Source organism: Marmota flaviventris, chromosome 17 (genome assembly GCF_047511675.1).
Source record: "Marmota flaviventris isolate mMarFla1 chromosome 17, mMarFla1.hap1, whole genome shotgun sequence".
In the NCBI taxonomy this organism is placed as follows: Eukaryota; Metazoa; Chordata; class Mammalia; order Rodentia; family Sciuridae; genus Marmota; species Marmota flaviventris.
In genome coordinates, this window is record NC_092514.1 from 14,235,643 (window position 1) to 14,251,262 (window position 15,620).

General features: G+C 54.0%; 1 protein-coding gene across 3 annotated transcripts in view; it reads right to left on the reverse strand.

The window, feature by feature from the left end:
- Positions 1-249: 249 nt before the first annotated feature.
- Slc5a10 (solute carrier family 5 member 10) overlaps positions 250-15,620 on the reverse strand; it is a 64,992-nt gene continuing 49,621 nt past the window's right edge. For 2 of the 3 annotated variants that reach the window (XM_027922317.2, XM_027922318.3), the window contains 6 exons: positions 7,380-7,487; positions 4,463-4,613; positions 1,305-1,473; positions 930-1,145; positions 446-503; positions 250-356 (listed from right to left, as the gene is read on the reverse strand). In XM_027922317.2, the coding sequence (XP_027778118.2) occupies positions 250-356; positions 446-503; positions 930-1,145; positions 1,305-1,473; positions 4,463-4,613; positions 7,380-7,487 (809 nt within the window). The remainder of the gene's footprint in view (positions 357-445; positions 504-929; positions 1,146-1,304; positions 1,474-4,462; positions 4,614-7,379; positions 7,488-15,620) is intronic. The other variant, XM_027922320.2, reaches the window with a different exon arrangement.

Sequence of the window (15,620 nt, forward strand, 5' to 3'; positions counted from 1 at the left end):
TAGAATGTCCATCAGAAATCTCATTTTCTTTCCAATTATGACTATTTTGGTGCTATTTTTGAAATATCATGTTCTTTTATCCCCCTAATTTTTCAGGGCACCTATTTTGCTAGCCCCAGAGAATCACTGAGCACTGATGCACAGGGTAGCCATGAGGGGAGTCCGTCCCCTTCTGGGGTCAGTGTTCACTTTGAGAGGGGGTGGCCCTGAGGACTCTGGGCCCCCACCTTCCTACCTAGGGTGGCAGGATCAGGCAAAATAGGCATAAAAGAAGATGTTGACGCACATGAGCAGGATGGCGTTGAAGCCACACACACGGGCCCAAAAGGTTCGTTTCTGGTGTGGTTGGCTGTCACCTGGAGGGGTTTCAGGAGGGACAGGTGAGCAACACAGGCTTCATCAGGCACCATGCCTCTCGCTTTGGTGCTGAGAGTCACCCATTTACCTGCTTTGGCTGCCAGGGACAGATCCCGAGCCAGGGTCCACCAGGTAAGATTCTCAATCTGCAAGGAATGAGCAGGGATGGAGGTGTGGCAGGGCAAGGGCAAGCCCCACGCCAGTCAGGGGTCAGAGACAGAAAGATGAAAGTCGAGTTCAAAAAGGCCACAGAGGAGCAGGGTGCAGTGGCTCAGGAGGCTGGGGCAGGAAGATTGCAAGTTCAAAGCCAGCCTCAGCAACTTAGTGAGGCCCTGTCTCAAATAAAAAAATAAAAAGGGCTGGGGATGTGCTTAGTAGTTAAACGCCCCCTCCAAGTGTCCCCCTACCCCCCATAAAAGGCACAGAGGTCAGGGCCATCCAGGGGTAGGGATCAAAGGCTAGAAAATTCTGGAGTCAGTGAGGATCGGGGATCGGAGTGGGACCAGAGTCAGAAATTGTTAGGCGTCAGGTCAGGGATGACCTGTGGGGCTCAGGGGTCAAGGCAGGCTCACCTGAACAGTCTGCGGGGGTGAGGTCAGTAGGCTTCCGGCTGCCGCGACAGCACCCGTGAGCACAAACAGGGCAATGGCGAAGTGCAGGTAGTGGATGCTGCTGAGGATGGCTGGCCGCGTGTCGGGGTCACCACAGGGGGGCACTGGGTTCAGGAATTCTAGCACCAGTCTCCAAGCACCCAGCACCAGCCCTGCCATCAGGCCCCAGAAGGCCCCCTGCGGAGGAGGGAGGCAGGGCTTGTGGGAGGAAGACCAAACCCCCACCTCCTGCCCCAGGCAGCCGGCAAAGATCTAAAGGGACTCTAGCCCATCTGCAGGCGGACGGGAGGTCTCCTAGCTGAGCCTGCTGGCCTGCATCCTGTCCTTCCCACCCACCTGCTCATTGGCACGTGGCCAGAAGATGCCCAGGATGAAGACTGCAGTCACTGGGGGGGCCAGAGAGCTGGTCACAGACTGCATGTAGATGAAGAGCTGCCCGCTGTTGGAACCCTGAAGGATGGGAATCCAGGCCACGCTCACACCAATTAGCACCACGATGACCAGCCTGCGGGCAGCAACAGGTGGCTCTGGATACCCTTCCTTGGCCCCTCCATCTGCCTCTGGTCACTAAGACTCTTCCATCTGTGCCCTGAGGCCCAGCTCCTGGCCGCTGGCCTGTTCTACCAGGAACAGGGTTTGTTCCCCACCCTTCTAGGGCTTCCTGCACCTGTAGGTCCAGTCCCTGGGTCTCAGTGCTGCCTCCTCCTTCCCCTGGGGGGTCTCTGCTGAGTCAGTCCTTAGGGCTCCCTTGTGCCTGGAGGACTCCCACAAAGCACCTGTTCCACCTTCATGTGCACATCAACCTGGGTAACCCCTTGTGTCTCGACTGGAAGCTCCAGGAGGGCAGGAGGCCCTTCTCTTTTTTTCGTGACTAAATATTTGGGGATTGCAGGAATGAGCTGCTCCCCTCACCATGGGGCCAGACTGACCTCATGGTGGTTCCTGAACACAGCATGTTCTCTCCAGCTGCCTGGCCTTTGCAGAAGCCCAGCCTTCCAGCATATTCCTCACCCCCTGCAGCTCTATGCGACAGACCCCCACACACCGTAGGACAATTTCCATCCTAGGAAGTAAGGGTTGAAGCCAGGCGGCCTGGGCTGGGGCTGGGGCTGGAGCCTGGACTCCTCAGATTTGAAGCTTAAGTCCTTTTGACTGGCCTGTGGGAGCCCTGTCCCCTCCCTGGTGGCAGCCACTCTCCCTGTTTGTCCAAGCACCCCTTCACTGCCAGGCTTCATTCCTTCCCTGGACAAAACGCTTGGGAGCACAGCACCTCACCAGAAGCCCTGACTCAGCAGGGAACGGTGCCTGGCTTTGGCCCAGTGCTCAGACCAGCAGAGAAAACAATCAACGATGCAACCCAGCGGAAGCTGTAATCCAGGAGGGCTTCCAAGAGGGGCGTGCCCAGAGCCTTGAAGGGGTGTGGGACCCGCTAAGGAGACAAGCAGAGGCGCTGCGTCCCACCTGCTCCTTCCTGGCAGAGCACCCCTTAACCCTATGTCCTGAGCCAGTCGGCACACAAGGTGGGAGGTGGTGGGACCTGTTGGATTCCCCAGCAGGGCAGCAGGGTGTCAGGGGCTGTGTGTGCAGCCGGGATGCTCCTTCTCTGTGGCTCTTGGCCTACCTGCCTGACTTCCTTTTTTCCCCTTCTAAGCCCGAGGGAGAGGGTGGAGGAAGGAGGTGCCATCTCGATTAAGGCTAATTAACCCTTACCCTGGCAGCGGCAGGTGCTACCTTCTTCAAAGGCCCAGGCGGACATCCATTAACACGGCCGCCCCACCCTCTCACACAAGGCTCAGCAGCTGAGGGCCCTAGGCCTCTGCAGCCAACGGGCTGGGCCTGGGCCCTCCCCTTTCTCTTGCCCTCCAGAGTTTCCTTTCTGATTCAGCCACCAGCATGAGCCAGCGGGACCCCCAAACCCAGAGGCTGGAATGCCTCTCTCCCACTTCTCCTTAGTAAACCCTCCTGGGCTCCACATGGGATTCTCCCTACCCATCCCATCGTCAGGAGGAATGGGTCCCTCCATCACACTCCCTGGGGGATGCTGCCTCGGTCACAGGGAAGGTCTTCAAGGCAGGGGGTGGGAGCTGAGCTCTTGGAGTCCTCCACAGTGCCCAGCTGGCCACAGGATCCCAGGAAGGGGACAGAAGGGGAGGGCAGGGGAGGGCAGGGAAAGAACGGAGGTTCTGTAGGGGGGCAGGAAGAGATGGGAAGGAAGGCCAAGGCATGGTTGGAGGGAGTGAGCCGACACAATCAGGGACCAGGTTGGGACTCTGGCTTCAGGCTCAGCAGGGACAGGACCATCCTGGGCCACATAGCAGCTGAAGAACCACAGGAGGAACAGGGGACCCAGAAGGGGAGAGGCAGGCAGGGGGCTGGTGCCCAGGATGAAGGGACACGGAGGACCCTGCACCAGGGAGAAGAGAGTCTGCCTGTCTGCAGAGGAGCGCGCTCACACTCGCCCGCCTTCTGACAGGTCCCAGCAGGCCCTTCTGACAGAAGCCCGTCTGTTTTGCATCACTGGGACAACCGCCTGAAGCTCTGGGGAAGATCCCACCCCAGGGACAGGCACCCTGAGCTCCTGGATAGAGGCTGCTCTGTTGACAAGGGTAGTGCCCGAAGGATGCCCCCCCACCCCTGCTAGCAGGTCGGGTTCGCAGGCTTGGAGGGACAGGAACAATGGGGCCAGAGGGGTGGAGAGGGTCCAGACAGGCAGGCGTGCACCCTTAGAGACCCCTAACCCAAGACCAAGTACCTCCCTACAGGATTTCCAAGGACCCAGCTGGGCATGGGGATATGGGGATGGGCCAGACACTGAGCCTGTCCTCACAGAACACCCAGCGCCCCCACGGGAAGGAGGTTTGGGAAGATCATTTGGTCTTAGAAAGACCCCATGTGCTGTGGGAAGAATCTGCGGGAATGGGAAGAGGGCTCGTTCCTTGGATGGGGATATCAGAGTGGGCTCCGTGGAGGAGGGGGTACTTGGGCTGAATCTAGAAAAATCAAGCTGAGTCGTTGAGGTGAAGGAGGAGAGGACGAGCAGGGCTAGTGGAAATGGTCAGAGCTCAGTGGGGCTGGGGTATGGAGGCCAGGGGACCCCTGTGGCTTGAATATGGGCATCCTGAGTGCTAGATCAGGGACCCTCTATGAGGCAGCCAAAAACCATCAGGAGGGGTAGGGGCCCACATTTTGGGGGAGACAGAGAGACCTCTAGTATGGTTGGGGGAGGTAGTTCACCCCAGCAGATAGGGTGAGAGGTGCATCCCGGATGAGAGCCGTGACCCTGAGGGGCTGGACAGAAGAGCCACATGGGAGGTGGGATGGATACGATATCCTCCTCTTTTCTCCCCTCCCTCCCAGCCTTCTCTTTCCTCCACCAGGCAAACTCCTACACATCCCTCAAAGTCCTCCTCTGAGGGGGCGGGGGGCTCGTGAGCTGGTCATGTGGCTGCACGATTCCGCTGTCTCCTGGCTCCCTGGCACCCCACCACCCGTACCGTCCCACCATCAGCAGCTCCCGCTCGCTAGCCCAGGGCCGCAGCCGCTTCCAGATGTCCATGGTGAAGAGAGTGCTGCTGCTGTTGAAGATGGAGGTCAGCGATGACATGAGGGCGGCCATCATCACTGCAATCATCAGCCCTCGCAGACCTGGACACGGGGATGGAGACTCACTGGGAACCCCGCCTGGCCCTGGCCCTGGTCCTCAGAGGCCCTCCTGCCTGCGCCCTGGGTTCTGCGGAGGGGTTTGCTGTGGAACTCCTTGGCATCCCAAGGACCCTCTCTTCACTGGAGGGACAGGAACAATGGAGCCAGAGGGGTGCAGAGGAATAGTGGGGCCAGAGAGGCTGGCTCAAAGGAAAGCCAAATAAGTGGTCATGCCCCGCTGGTGTTGTGGGGTCCACACCGTGAGACCCCCCCCAAATAGGAGGCCCCGGGGGAGGCCAAGCAATGCTGAGCTAGAAGGACTTCTGCACTCACTGCCTGAGCTCGCAGCTTGCTGGCCACTCAGGCCCTGACTGCGTACTCCCCGACCGTGGGTGTTATTACCAGCCTCTCATTTCTGCAGTCTGTGAGCTGACGAGGCACTTTCACACCCATGACTTCATCCCGGGGCAAGATCATTAGCCCCGTTGGACAGATGAGGAAATGGAAGCTCAGGGAAGGGAACAGAGTCTCCCAGGGATTCACAGCGGGGCCAGAGGCAGAACCTGGGGGCGGGGTGGGGGTGGTGAAGAAGGCTTGGGGTGGGATCCTTGGGTGGGAGGTCACACCCTGGGCAGGGCACACGCCTCATCCCCATGCACGGTGGCCCAGGCTCTGGAATTTCCTGCCACTTCCTGTGTGTGTGTGTGTGTGTGTGTGTGTGGCAGGCCCCAGCAGGCATGGTGAGTCCCCTCTGGTTGGCTCTGTGGGAAACAGAGGAAGATTCCCAGAAGCAGGAGAAAGACATGCTATTATTGTCAGGCAAAGGGTGAAGAAGTTCCCTAGCAAAGCCAGGGAGGTCTTCTGGCAAAGGCTTCTGGGAGTAAGAGGCTCAAGAAAGGTCTTAAATAGGGGAAGAGGCACTTGACTGTGAACTCATTTGTTGTGTGGCTTCAGGCTGCTCTTCCATCCACCTCAGGGCTTTGCTCCAGGTCTGTCTCCAAAAACTCCTGCAGTTCTACCTCTTGCCCAAAGATGGGTCTGACAGGGGACCCCTCCCCTGAGGGCTCAGCCTTACGGGTGCCATTTATTTAGCCTGCCTGGTATGTCTGGTCTTGACTATGCATCTGACTTGCTGTGTGACTCCAGACATCCCACAAGCCTTTCTGTTTACTGACTGGGATGGAGCTCATAGGAAAGTTAGTTAAATTATGGTTTTTCTCCCCAAAACATTTCTCAACCCTCCTCATCTTGCTCAGGGAGGTAGATAAACTTGGGACTTATTCGACTTCTCAGAGAGCTCAAGGACTAGAGAGGAGTGTTGGGTGTTGCACTAGGGACTTAGTGGGTCCCCCTCCCCAGAGTGGATGGGGCAGGTGAAGCCCAGAGGTGGGAACCCACAGAGTGGCCACAGGTCTTAGGCCGGGCAGCTTCCCTGGGTTATTATGTTTAATCCCAGCAACAAAGCTGAGGGGTGGGTAGATGTCATTATCTGCAATTTACAAATGAGGACACGGAGTCTCCAAGCAGGCAAGTGGCATGCCCTAAATATTTCAGCCAGCAAGTAGCAGGGCCACTATCTGTTCCCAGGCCTGTGCATTGCTGTCCCCTGGGCCTGGACTCTGCTGGAGGAAGGGAGGAGCAGGGGTGGGCCTGACTGGAAGACCAGGAAGCCTCTGGAGGCAGGAGCCGAGGACCTGATCATCCAGAGGAGAGGCTCGGGCCGCTCAGAAAGCTGACTCTCCTCTTTGCTTCAGCTGGAACCTCACACAGCCATTGCTCAGTTGCTTTGGCTTGCACACCTCCAGTGACAAGGAACTCAGTACTCCACATCGGACCAGCAGGGTTGCTGCCACCCGGAGAAAGGTGGAAACAGCCAGACCTGCCCATGTTTCTACCCAGGGGCCTGCAGGATCCTGGGGAAGGCAGAGGATGGGGCTTAGGCTTGCAGATACAGAGGGACTGGGGAGTCTGAATTTCTAATCTTGGCAAAAAAAAGCAGAGGACCTGGGTTTGTGTCTCAGTTACTCTGTAACCTCCAAGAAGTCACTTACCACTCTCCGTGCCTCAGTTTCCCCATGTGTAAAATGGAGCCAGTAACTAGTATTACATGGGTGGGTAAAAGAGCTTGGTATCAGAACATAAGAGAGAGAGAGAGAGTACAGTATGGGTCAGAGGGACTAGCTCTAGGGGAAGATGAACCAGGTTCAAATTCTAGGCTGGTGGCCTACTTGCCATGTGACCTTGCAAGGTCACTGCACCTCTATGGATCTCAATTTATCGTTATTTATTCAGTCGTACTTGGGGTTGAACCCAGGTGTGCTCAACCAACTAAATGAGCTACACCCAGCTCTTTTTTTGAGACAGGGTTTCCCTAAGTTGCTTAGGGCCTCGCTAAATTACTGAGGCTGTTCTTGAACTTTTAATCCTTCTGCCTCAGCCTCCCGAGCCACTGGGATTACAGGCGTGTGCCACTTTGGCAAGAATTTCTCCATCTTTAAAATGGCGCTGCTACTAACGGTACTGAGGGGGTCTAGAAGAGGAAGTGAGTTCACCCCATGGGAAGCGTGGACAGGCCTGACACCCAGGTACCAACGTTTTGGTTCATGGTTACTTCTCTCTAGAAGAAGGGCCTCCCACTCGATGTCACACAAAGTCACACTGAATCCAGGGTGACCTCCACTGCCCCCCAGCGCCCTTCGCCCTCATGGGGCCTGAGGTTCCATCCCCACTCCAGCTCTGCTCAGACCTCCCAACCCCACCCAGCCTCACCTATGGGCATCAGCTCCATGACCAGCTTGGGATAGGCGATGTTGGAGCAGCCGATCTCAACCCCACAGGCCCGCAGGCACTCGGACGGCACCACACAGCCAACGTCATCTGCAAGACACAGATATTCGGTGCCCATGTCTGCTATACACCATCCCTTCTCTCAGACATGGGCACCTGGGGTGGGAGAGACCAGGCCAGGGTCGCAGTTTGGCTCAGACCTGCTCTGTTCACCACCCCTGACTACTTATTGCTTGATGAGCCCTGGGGAGAGGATGGCATTGGGGACCCTTCTGGCTCTTGACATCCTTGCTCCCTTGCCCTTCTTTCAGTTACCCCTACCCCCCACCCCCAGGCCAGGGGGCTTGCCTGTGGCCATGCCAGCAAGAGCAGCCAGCCTCCAGAGCTTATTGGGCTGCTGGTCTTCCCTGTCCCCTCCACCTGCCCCCAGTCTTTTCCATAAAGGGGGAAATGAGGCCTGTGGTAGGGGACTTGCCTGTGGCAGGGTCCTGCCCAGCTCCTTAGCTGCCCCTGGTTTTTCTGGGGATACTAGGGATTGAACCCACTGAGTCACACGCCCAGCCCTTTTTATTTTTTTTTTAAATTTTTTTTTAACCTTTATTCTATTTATTTATTTATTTTTATGTGGTGCTGAGGATCGAACGCAGGGCCTCGCACATGCTAGGCAGGCAGTCTACCGCTGAGCCACAACCCTAGCCCCTATTTTTTTAATTTTTATTTTGAGGCAGGATCTTGCTCAATTGCTTAGGGCCTAAGTTGCTGAGGCTGGCCTTGAACCTGCGATCCTTCTGCCTCAGCCTCCTGAGCCACTAGGATTACAGGCATATGCCTTGGCACCCAGCTACCCTGGCTTTTGTGTTCAGTCAGCAATACACTGGAGGAGGGGACTTCGAAGGTCAGCTTGGAGCCGCTTGCTTGGGCGTGTAAGTCACTCCTCTGCAGCTAGCCCAACCCGAGCAGGACCATGGTGAAAGTTCAGGAGTCCACACGGCCTGCCTGCTTGACCTTTCCTGTTGTAAGGTGTAGGGCCAAAGCCTGTCCATTCCCCTATCCCCTACTGTGGGGATCAGGCTGCAGGCCAGGCCACTTCCTGCTGCTGTGCCAACTCCAACATGATCAGCCCTTCTGACCCTCTGGCATCAGAACCACCTGACCCTCTGGTTCACATCTATCTTCTCTCCCTTGGCCCCGGGGTTCAGGACCCATAGGCCTCCCCTTCTGCTCCTACTCCCCAGCCCCACACCCACTGAGGCCTGTGCACATTTTCCCCAAAGCCTCACCCCAACACTGATACCCTCACTTACTCCAAGATGTCCTCAGAAGTCCCCTCTTCCAAAAAGGAAAAGAAAGGTGTGTGTGTGTGTGTGTGTGTGTGCCATAAAAATCAAAGGGAGCTCAGTGGTGCAGAGGAAGGAGAAAGAGAAATACTGGGGAATGTTATTGGCCGAATTATATTGTCATGTTGTGTGCATGTACAAATATGTGACAACAAGGTCCACCATCATGTACAACTCTAATGCATTATCAAAAAAATATGGGGAAAGATCAAATTAAAAAAAAAAATCCCCTGCTCCATCTAAATAAAACCATCCTGCTCTCCCTTTGGTCCTCTCACTCCTCATGGCTTTCCCTCATCTCTTGTCACCCGTGGGATGTCTTGGACATGTTTATTGGGGCTCGTGTCTCTTTCCTTGGGTGGATGAGCCTGGTGAGGTGCACAGTGGCCAGCCGTTGAATGCATGGGTGAATTCATGAATTTAAGGCTCACCCGAGACTTGGACAGGACCTTAAATCCAGGTATTCCTAGCAAGGTGCTGAGCAGAGTTCCTGGCCCTGCATTCAGACTCCTGGGGCAGTTGTTGTTGCAGAGCTGTGGCCCTCTGTGTGTCCCCTCTGGGCAGTCATGGATCTCCTGTGCTCTGCAGGACCAGATATCCGGGCTTCCTGAATACTACTAGCCCTGGCAACACCCGGGTTACCTCCGGCTCAGAATGTCCTCCTTCTTCCTCGTCCCACCACGGCCAGCCTCCCTCTCCTCTCTCTCCGACCAGTCCCACACCTTGGCTTACCCTCCCACACCTCTGGGGCCAGCCCTGCCCACTTCCCTCTGCAACTGCCCCAGCTCCATTGTCTCCTGGCTCCTTTCCAGATCAAAGCTCTCACGACACAGCTGACTTCTCAGGAACCTCCCTCCGACCCCCAACCCTTGGAGCCCAGAACATTCTGGGAAAAAAAAAAAAAAGTCCTTTCTATGACATTCAAGGCCTTTGAAAATAGGTCCCAGAACCTCTGTCCCGACACCCCAGCACCTGTGCACCTGCCACCCTGACCTGCCTTGTATTTTCTCAAACACGCCCAGCACTTGGACGTCTCCAGGCTTCTGCAGACGCCATCCGCCTCCCAGGGCAGCACCCTCTTTTGAACACCCACCACCACCCTTGTTTACCTCTTGCTATGAGGCCCATTGCAAAGGTCTTGTCCTCTGAGGCCCTCCCTGGCAACCCCTCAGCAACCCGCCCCCCCCCCAGCACCCCAGGCAGGGGCAGGTTCTTCCCTGGGGCTTCTAAGACCAAGGTCTGAATCACTGGTGTTTGTTTACATATTCTACTCCCCCACCAGACCTAGAGCTCGTCAAGGGCAGACACTAGGTTTGAATCATCTCCCGGTTCCAGTATCACCCAGCCCAGGGCTGGGCCCGGAGGAGACAGTTGATGAACAACTGTTGAATGAATGAATGAGTAAGTGAATGAATGGTGGGGGGGAAGGAGGAAAGGGAGAAAGGGTCCTAGAAAGAGTCATGAAGGAGTTCAAGCGCGGCCGGCTTGATCCAGCTTCCTATCCCACCATCTTTACCCTCACAAACGTTGTAGGATCAGAAAGGGCAGAATTGCCCGATCTCAGATCCAAGACCCTTGTCCGGCCACTGAGGCCACAAAGGTCCAGGATTCAGAGAGCAGATAGGAGCCCCTACTGAGAGACTCTGGGCCTGGACGGGCTGGCTTGGGCACTGGAGTACCCAGCCCTCCTGGGAGGGACAGGTGAAGCATCATAGCCACATAATGGCTCAGAAAGCCAGAGTCAGGAGATTCTTCCCAAGTTTATTCAGCCCAATTCAGGCTCCTGGCATGGGTACCGGCTCTGGGCATTACAGGTTGGACCAAGTGTTTGTGCTGAACACAAACTGCTTTATGACCGTGGCAGCAGCATGTCGCCATTTAAACACAGTCCCCTGGCATGCTAGCTCGGGGCGAGCAGCCTGGGGCCACAGAGAGTCGGGTAGCTGGGCCTGCAGGCTTTCTCCTGCACGCCTGGGAGCTCCCTGCCAGGCTCTGGTCTAGCGATGGCAGCCGGCTCTGCCAGGACCCACACCAGAGCCCTGGAATTTCACCTCTCCTTGTCCCCAACACCCTTCTTCCCCACGGCCAAGGCTGAGTCCAGCTCAGTTACTGAGTAAACTGGGCCATATTCTCGCTGCCCCTTCTAATGCACCCCTCTTCTAAACCCACCAGTCTCCCTGTGCCCCTCTCTGCTCCCAACCATCTGTGGCTCCCAGGACCCAGCCAGGGGATCTCCAGGCTCCCAATGTGTCAGTCAAGGCTTCCTACCCTCCTCATTACCCTTGCCCCCACCCAATTCCACCCAAACTTCTAGAGAGCACCCCAGGCTCTCTTGAACACCTCTGGGTCACGGTGTTTGTTGTTAACTTTTCCCTCCTTCATAAGCCCAATACTAATTCCTGTCAATTCAGAGATGTCTGGGCTTCCCAGGTTTGGGGGCAACATCCTCCATAGCACCAATAACTTTGTAACCTCTGTGTGTCCTGCCTCTGTATCACATCGTGATTATGGATATCCTGGAAGAAGCCTGGGTCCCAGGAGTGCCCAGCACATGGCAAAAAGTGGTAACTTGTGCTAGTGTTTGTTGACTGACTGCATGATTCTCTTCCAAGGAGGCTACTGGACATACCACCTTGAGTGGGTGTCAAGGTGCTCCTTATGCCTGGTTCAGGCCTGGAAGCCAGCCCAGACACTGGTGGGCAGCAGGCAGCAGGAGAAAGACAAACACACCCCAACCCAAGACCAACTTTCCCAGCCCCTTGTCATGTGATCCTGAGTGATTATTTAAGGTCTCTGAGACTAAAATCTTGCTCTATGAAAACTTTTTGGGGGCTACCTATATTCCCCAGACGTAACCTAAATTCCATACCATCTACAAAAAACGAGCTCAAAATTTATCACTGAATTAAATGCAGAATGTTAACAAGGATCCAATTTGGAACAATGGGAGAAAAATCTTCAGGACCTAAAGCTAGGCTGAGTTCTTGGATGTGACACCAAAGCATGATCCATAAAAGGAAAAACTGACACACGGAAACTCATTAAAATTCGAAACTTCTCTGTAAACAAAACCAAACAGCCCTCATCAGTAAAAGAAATGGTCCATTAGAAGATGGGCAAAGGACACAAAGAGACATTTTGTCAGAGGGCATGCAGACGGCGAATAAGACCTAGAAGTTCAATAACAACCCTTAGGAAAGTGCGAACTCAAACTGCAGGGAGAGGGTCAGGACCCAGGCATAGTGGCCCAAGACTGTCATCTCGGAGACTCAGGGACCGAAGGATCCCAAGGAGAAGCCTTCAGGAGGATTGCAGAATCAAGGCCAGCCTTGGCAACCTAGTGAGATCTGGTCTCAAACTAAACTCGAAAAGGGCTGGGGAGGGAGTTGAGTGGTAGAATGCCCCTGAATTCAATATCCAGTACTGTGGGGGGAAAGTGGTAACACCAGGCTCTGGCAAGGATGAGGAGGAATTGGATCATTTGTGCATCGTTGGTGGGAATGTAAGGTGGTGCAGCCACTCTGGAAAACAGATGAGCAATTTGTTTATACAACTACCAGGAATTGTACTCTGGGCCACTTATCCCCAAGAAATAAGACCTTCTGTTATATACAGTAGCTTTATTTGTAACGATTCAAAACTAGAAACAGCTACTATGTCCTCAACAGCTGAAATGTTTAAAAGGACAAGAATGGGCAGTGTGACTGCTGATGGATCCTCAGTTTCTTTTTTCCTTTGGATACTGGGGATTGAATCCATGGGTGCTTCATCACTGAGCTATGTCCCCAGTCTTTTTTTTTGAGACTGGGTCTTGCAAAATTGCTGAGACTGGCCTCCAACTTATGATCCTCTTGCCTCAGCCTCCTGGAATTATAGGAGTACACTGTTACACCCAGCTCTCAGTTTTTTTCTTTTTTTTTAAATATTTTTTTAGTTATATATGGACACAATATCTTTATTCTGTTCATTCATTTTTATGTGGTGCTGAGGATTGGACCCAGTGCCTTACATGCATGAAGCAAGCACTCTGCCACTGAGCCACCCAGCCCTCTCAGTTTCTTTCTTTTTTAAAAATATTTTTTAGTTGTTCATGGATGGACCTTTATTTTAACTTATTTGTATGTGATGCTGAGAATCGAACCCAGTGCCCCACACAGGCTAGGCAAGCACTCTGCCACTGAGCTACAACCCCAGCCCTCTCAGTTTCTTTTTTAAGTGATGAAAAGTTGTTCCAAAATTATATTGTGGTGATGGTTTTTACAACTTCTTGTATAACAAAATACACCAACTATATAATGTAAATGGGTGAATTAAATTACATACGCACTATACTTCAATAAAGCTGTAAAAATAAATCCTGACATTTAAAATAAGACTTTTTAAAAAGTTTAAAAAAAGTTTAAGAGGACTACCTCCATACATGGACTACTAGTCAGCAATAAAAAAAGAGCAAACTAGAGGGGCACAATGGTGCATGCTTATAATCCTAGCAACTGGGGAGGCTGAGGCAGAAGGATCCCAAGTTTGAGGCCAGTCTCAGCAACTTAGCAAGACTCTGTCTCAAAATAAAAAAGTAAAAGGGCTAGGGATGTGGCTCAGTGGTTAAGCACCCCTGGGTTCTATCTCCAGTTAACCCCCCTCCCCACCCACGGCAAACTACAGATGATCTCCAATTTATCGTTTGACTTAAAAGTTTTTGACTGTGATGGTGAGAACATGATATGAGTACTAAAGAAACTGTTCGCCAAATCATGGATCTCAAACTTTTCCAGGGCTAGCAATATGTGACCCCATCTTCTCCAGTGATACTGGACAGCAATTGCCAACCGCGGTTCCTACTCAGCCTGCTGGTCACAAGGGGAAATGGTGGGCACTGTGCAGTGTTCTGCTGCTAAGTTGTGATGCTCTGAGGCAAGATGTGTCCAGGGTGTATTCAACCTACAGTGTTTCCTCTTTACTACGGGTTTATCAGAACCTAACCCCACAGTAGGTCAAGAAGCCTCTATACCAATACACACAACTCCCTGGATAAATCACCAGAGAATTATGCCCAGGGGCAAAGAAAACAAAACAAAACAAAATAAAACCCCACTCCTCAAAGGATACATACTGCATTTCCCACTTATACAGCATTCTTGAAAAACAAAACCATAGAGATGGAGAACAGATTAGTGGTGGTCAGGGGTTAGGGATGGCAATGGTTGGTGGACACATGCCTCTAATGAGGGAAGTCTTGGTGGTGATGGGACAGTTCTGTATCTTAACGGTGATGGTTACACAAATTGGCACCTTACAGGCTGAGCATATGCATGCACACAAATGGACTACAGTGTGTGTAAGACTGGTGAAATTAGAAGGAGCTCTGTGGTTTCTATCAATATTGGTTTTCTGGCTGAGATACTATGCTGAAGCAAGTTGTTACAATGGGGGAAGTAAAGGAAGGGTCCATGTGAGCTCCCTGTTCAGTTTTTACAACTTCCTGATGGGCAGGTAAGAGCAGGAGTCCGAGGGCCTGAGGCCTTTCAGCCCCAAGAGAGAGCTAGGTCTCCACTCATGAACCCCAGGGCCTCCATGCATTGATAAGATCAAAAGGAGAAACTGAGGATAACTGAGGGTCAGGCTGGGGATCCACAGTGGTAGGGGGTATAAACGGGGCTTCAGGACTTGCCTGGCAGAGCTTTCCCATTAGGACCACTGTCCCCCTCTAGACCTAGGGGGCATGTGGGTATGTGTGTATGTCCCTGGGAAGAGTGAGGGGCCTGACCTCTGGGGCCACTCCCTTTGGACAGAGTAAAGTCACTGGGACTGGGGTGGATGCTCAAAGGGAGTGCAGAACTTGAGGCTTGAGGGATCAGTGGTGGGGACTCCAAGGGGTGCTGGGCATGGAAGAAAACTGCAGTCACTGCTCAAGTCTTTTCAAGGCAAGGAGGCCTGATCCAATGGGGGTGTCTGGAGGGTCTTGGTGGAGGAGCAATGTGATGGCCAGCCCTCAGCAGAGCACAAGAGCAGTGTCCTTAGGGCCTCAAGTCAGCTCTATTCAGAGTCCTGGGGGCTGGGAGGGAAGGACTGACCCAGGCGCCTGGTACACTGGCTGAGGCAGGTGACAGAATCGGAAATGTTTGTTGGGCCAAGTTTAATGGGCTTTGCTGTCCCGCCCTGACAGTCTGCCTTCAGATGTGGTCCCCAGGCTTCCCCTTAACTAGGGTCCCAAGCCCCAGGGACGCTGAGCAGAGAGCTGGTGGGTTTGACTCCAGCCAGCAGCAGGCGCGTCTCCACCCCTCCCTGTCCCAAGGTTCTGATGTGGCACTGCTCCTGGTGCAGGACAAGTCCCCAGGGACTCCTCCCAGCAGTCAGTAGGCTCATTACTAAGAATTGCGTACATCAGGCCTTGTGAAAGCCCCTGGAGTGTGTGTGTGTGTTTGTGCGTGTGCGCGTGCCCTACCCCTGCCTGGAGGCTTCCAGCCCAGGAACCCAACTCTACTTGCACTACTGGACAGCTAGGTAGCCACAGAGCCGCCCGGACTTCTTGTCCCACCTGCGAGACTGTACACAGCTAAGTGTTGGACCAGGATCACCAACGGACCCTGTGCGCTCGGGGCGGGAGAGGGGGTCCCCATTATGTGATCCGAGGGAGACCACTGTCCCTCTTTGAGAGCTCCTGGTCTTTGGGCCCTGAAATTTTCTGAATGCAGGCACCTGGGGATGGAGGTGGCGCAGGAGAGGGGGTCGCACAGCCTTCAAAGACTCCTGTCAAAGACTTTTATCTTTGAGTGTGTGTGTGTGTGTGTGTGTGTGAATCAGCTTCCGGCCCCGCCCCCGGGGCCGCACGTGACCTCAGGTGGTGGCGGCGGGGTGGGCGGGGCAGCACTTAGTCAGCGGCCCGCCC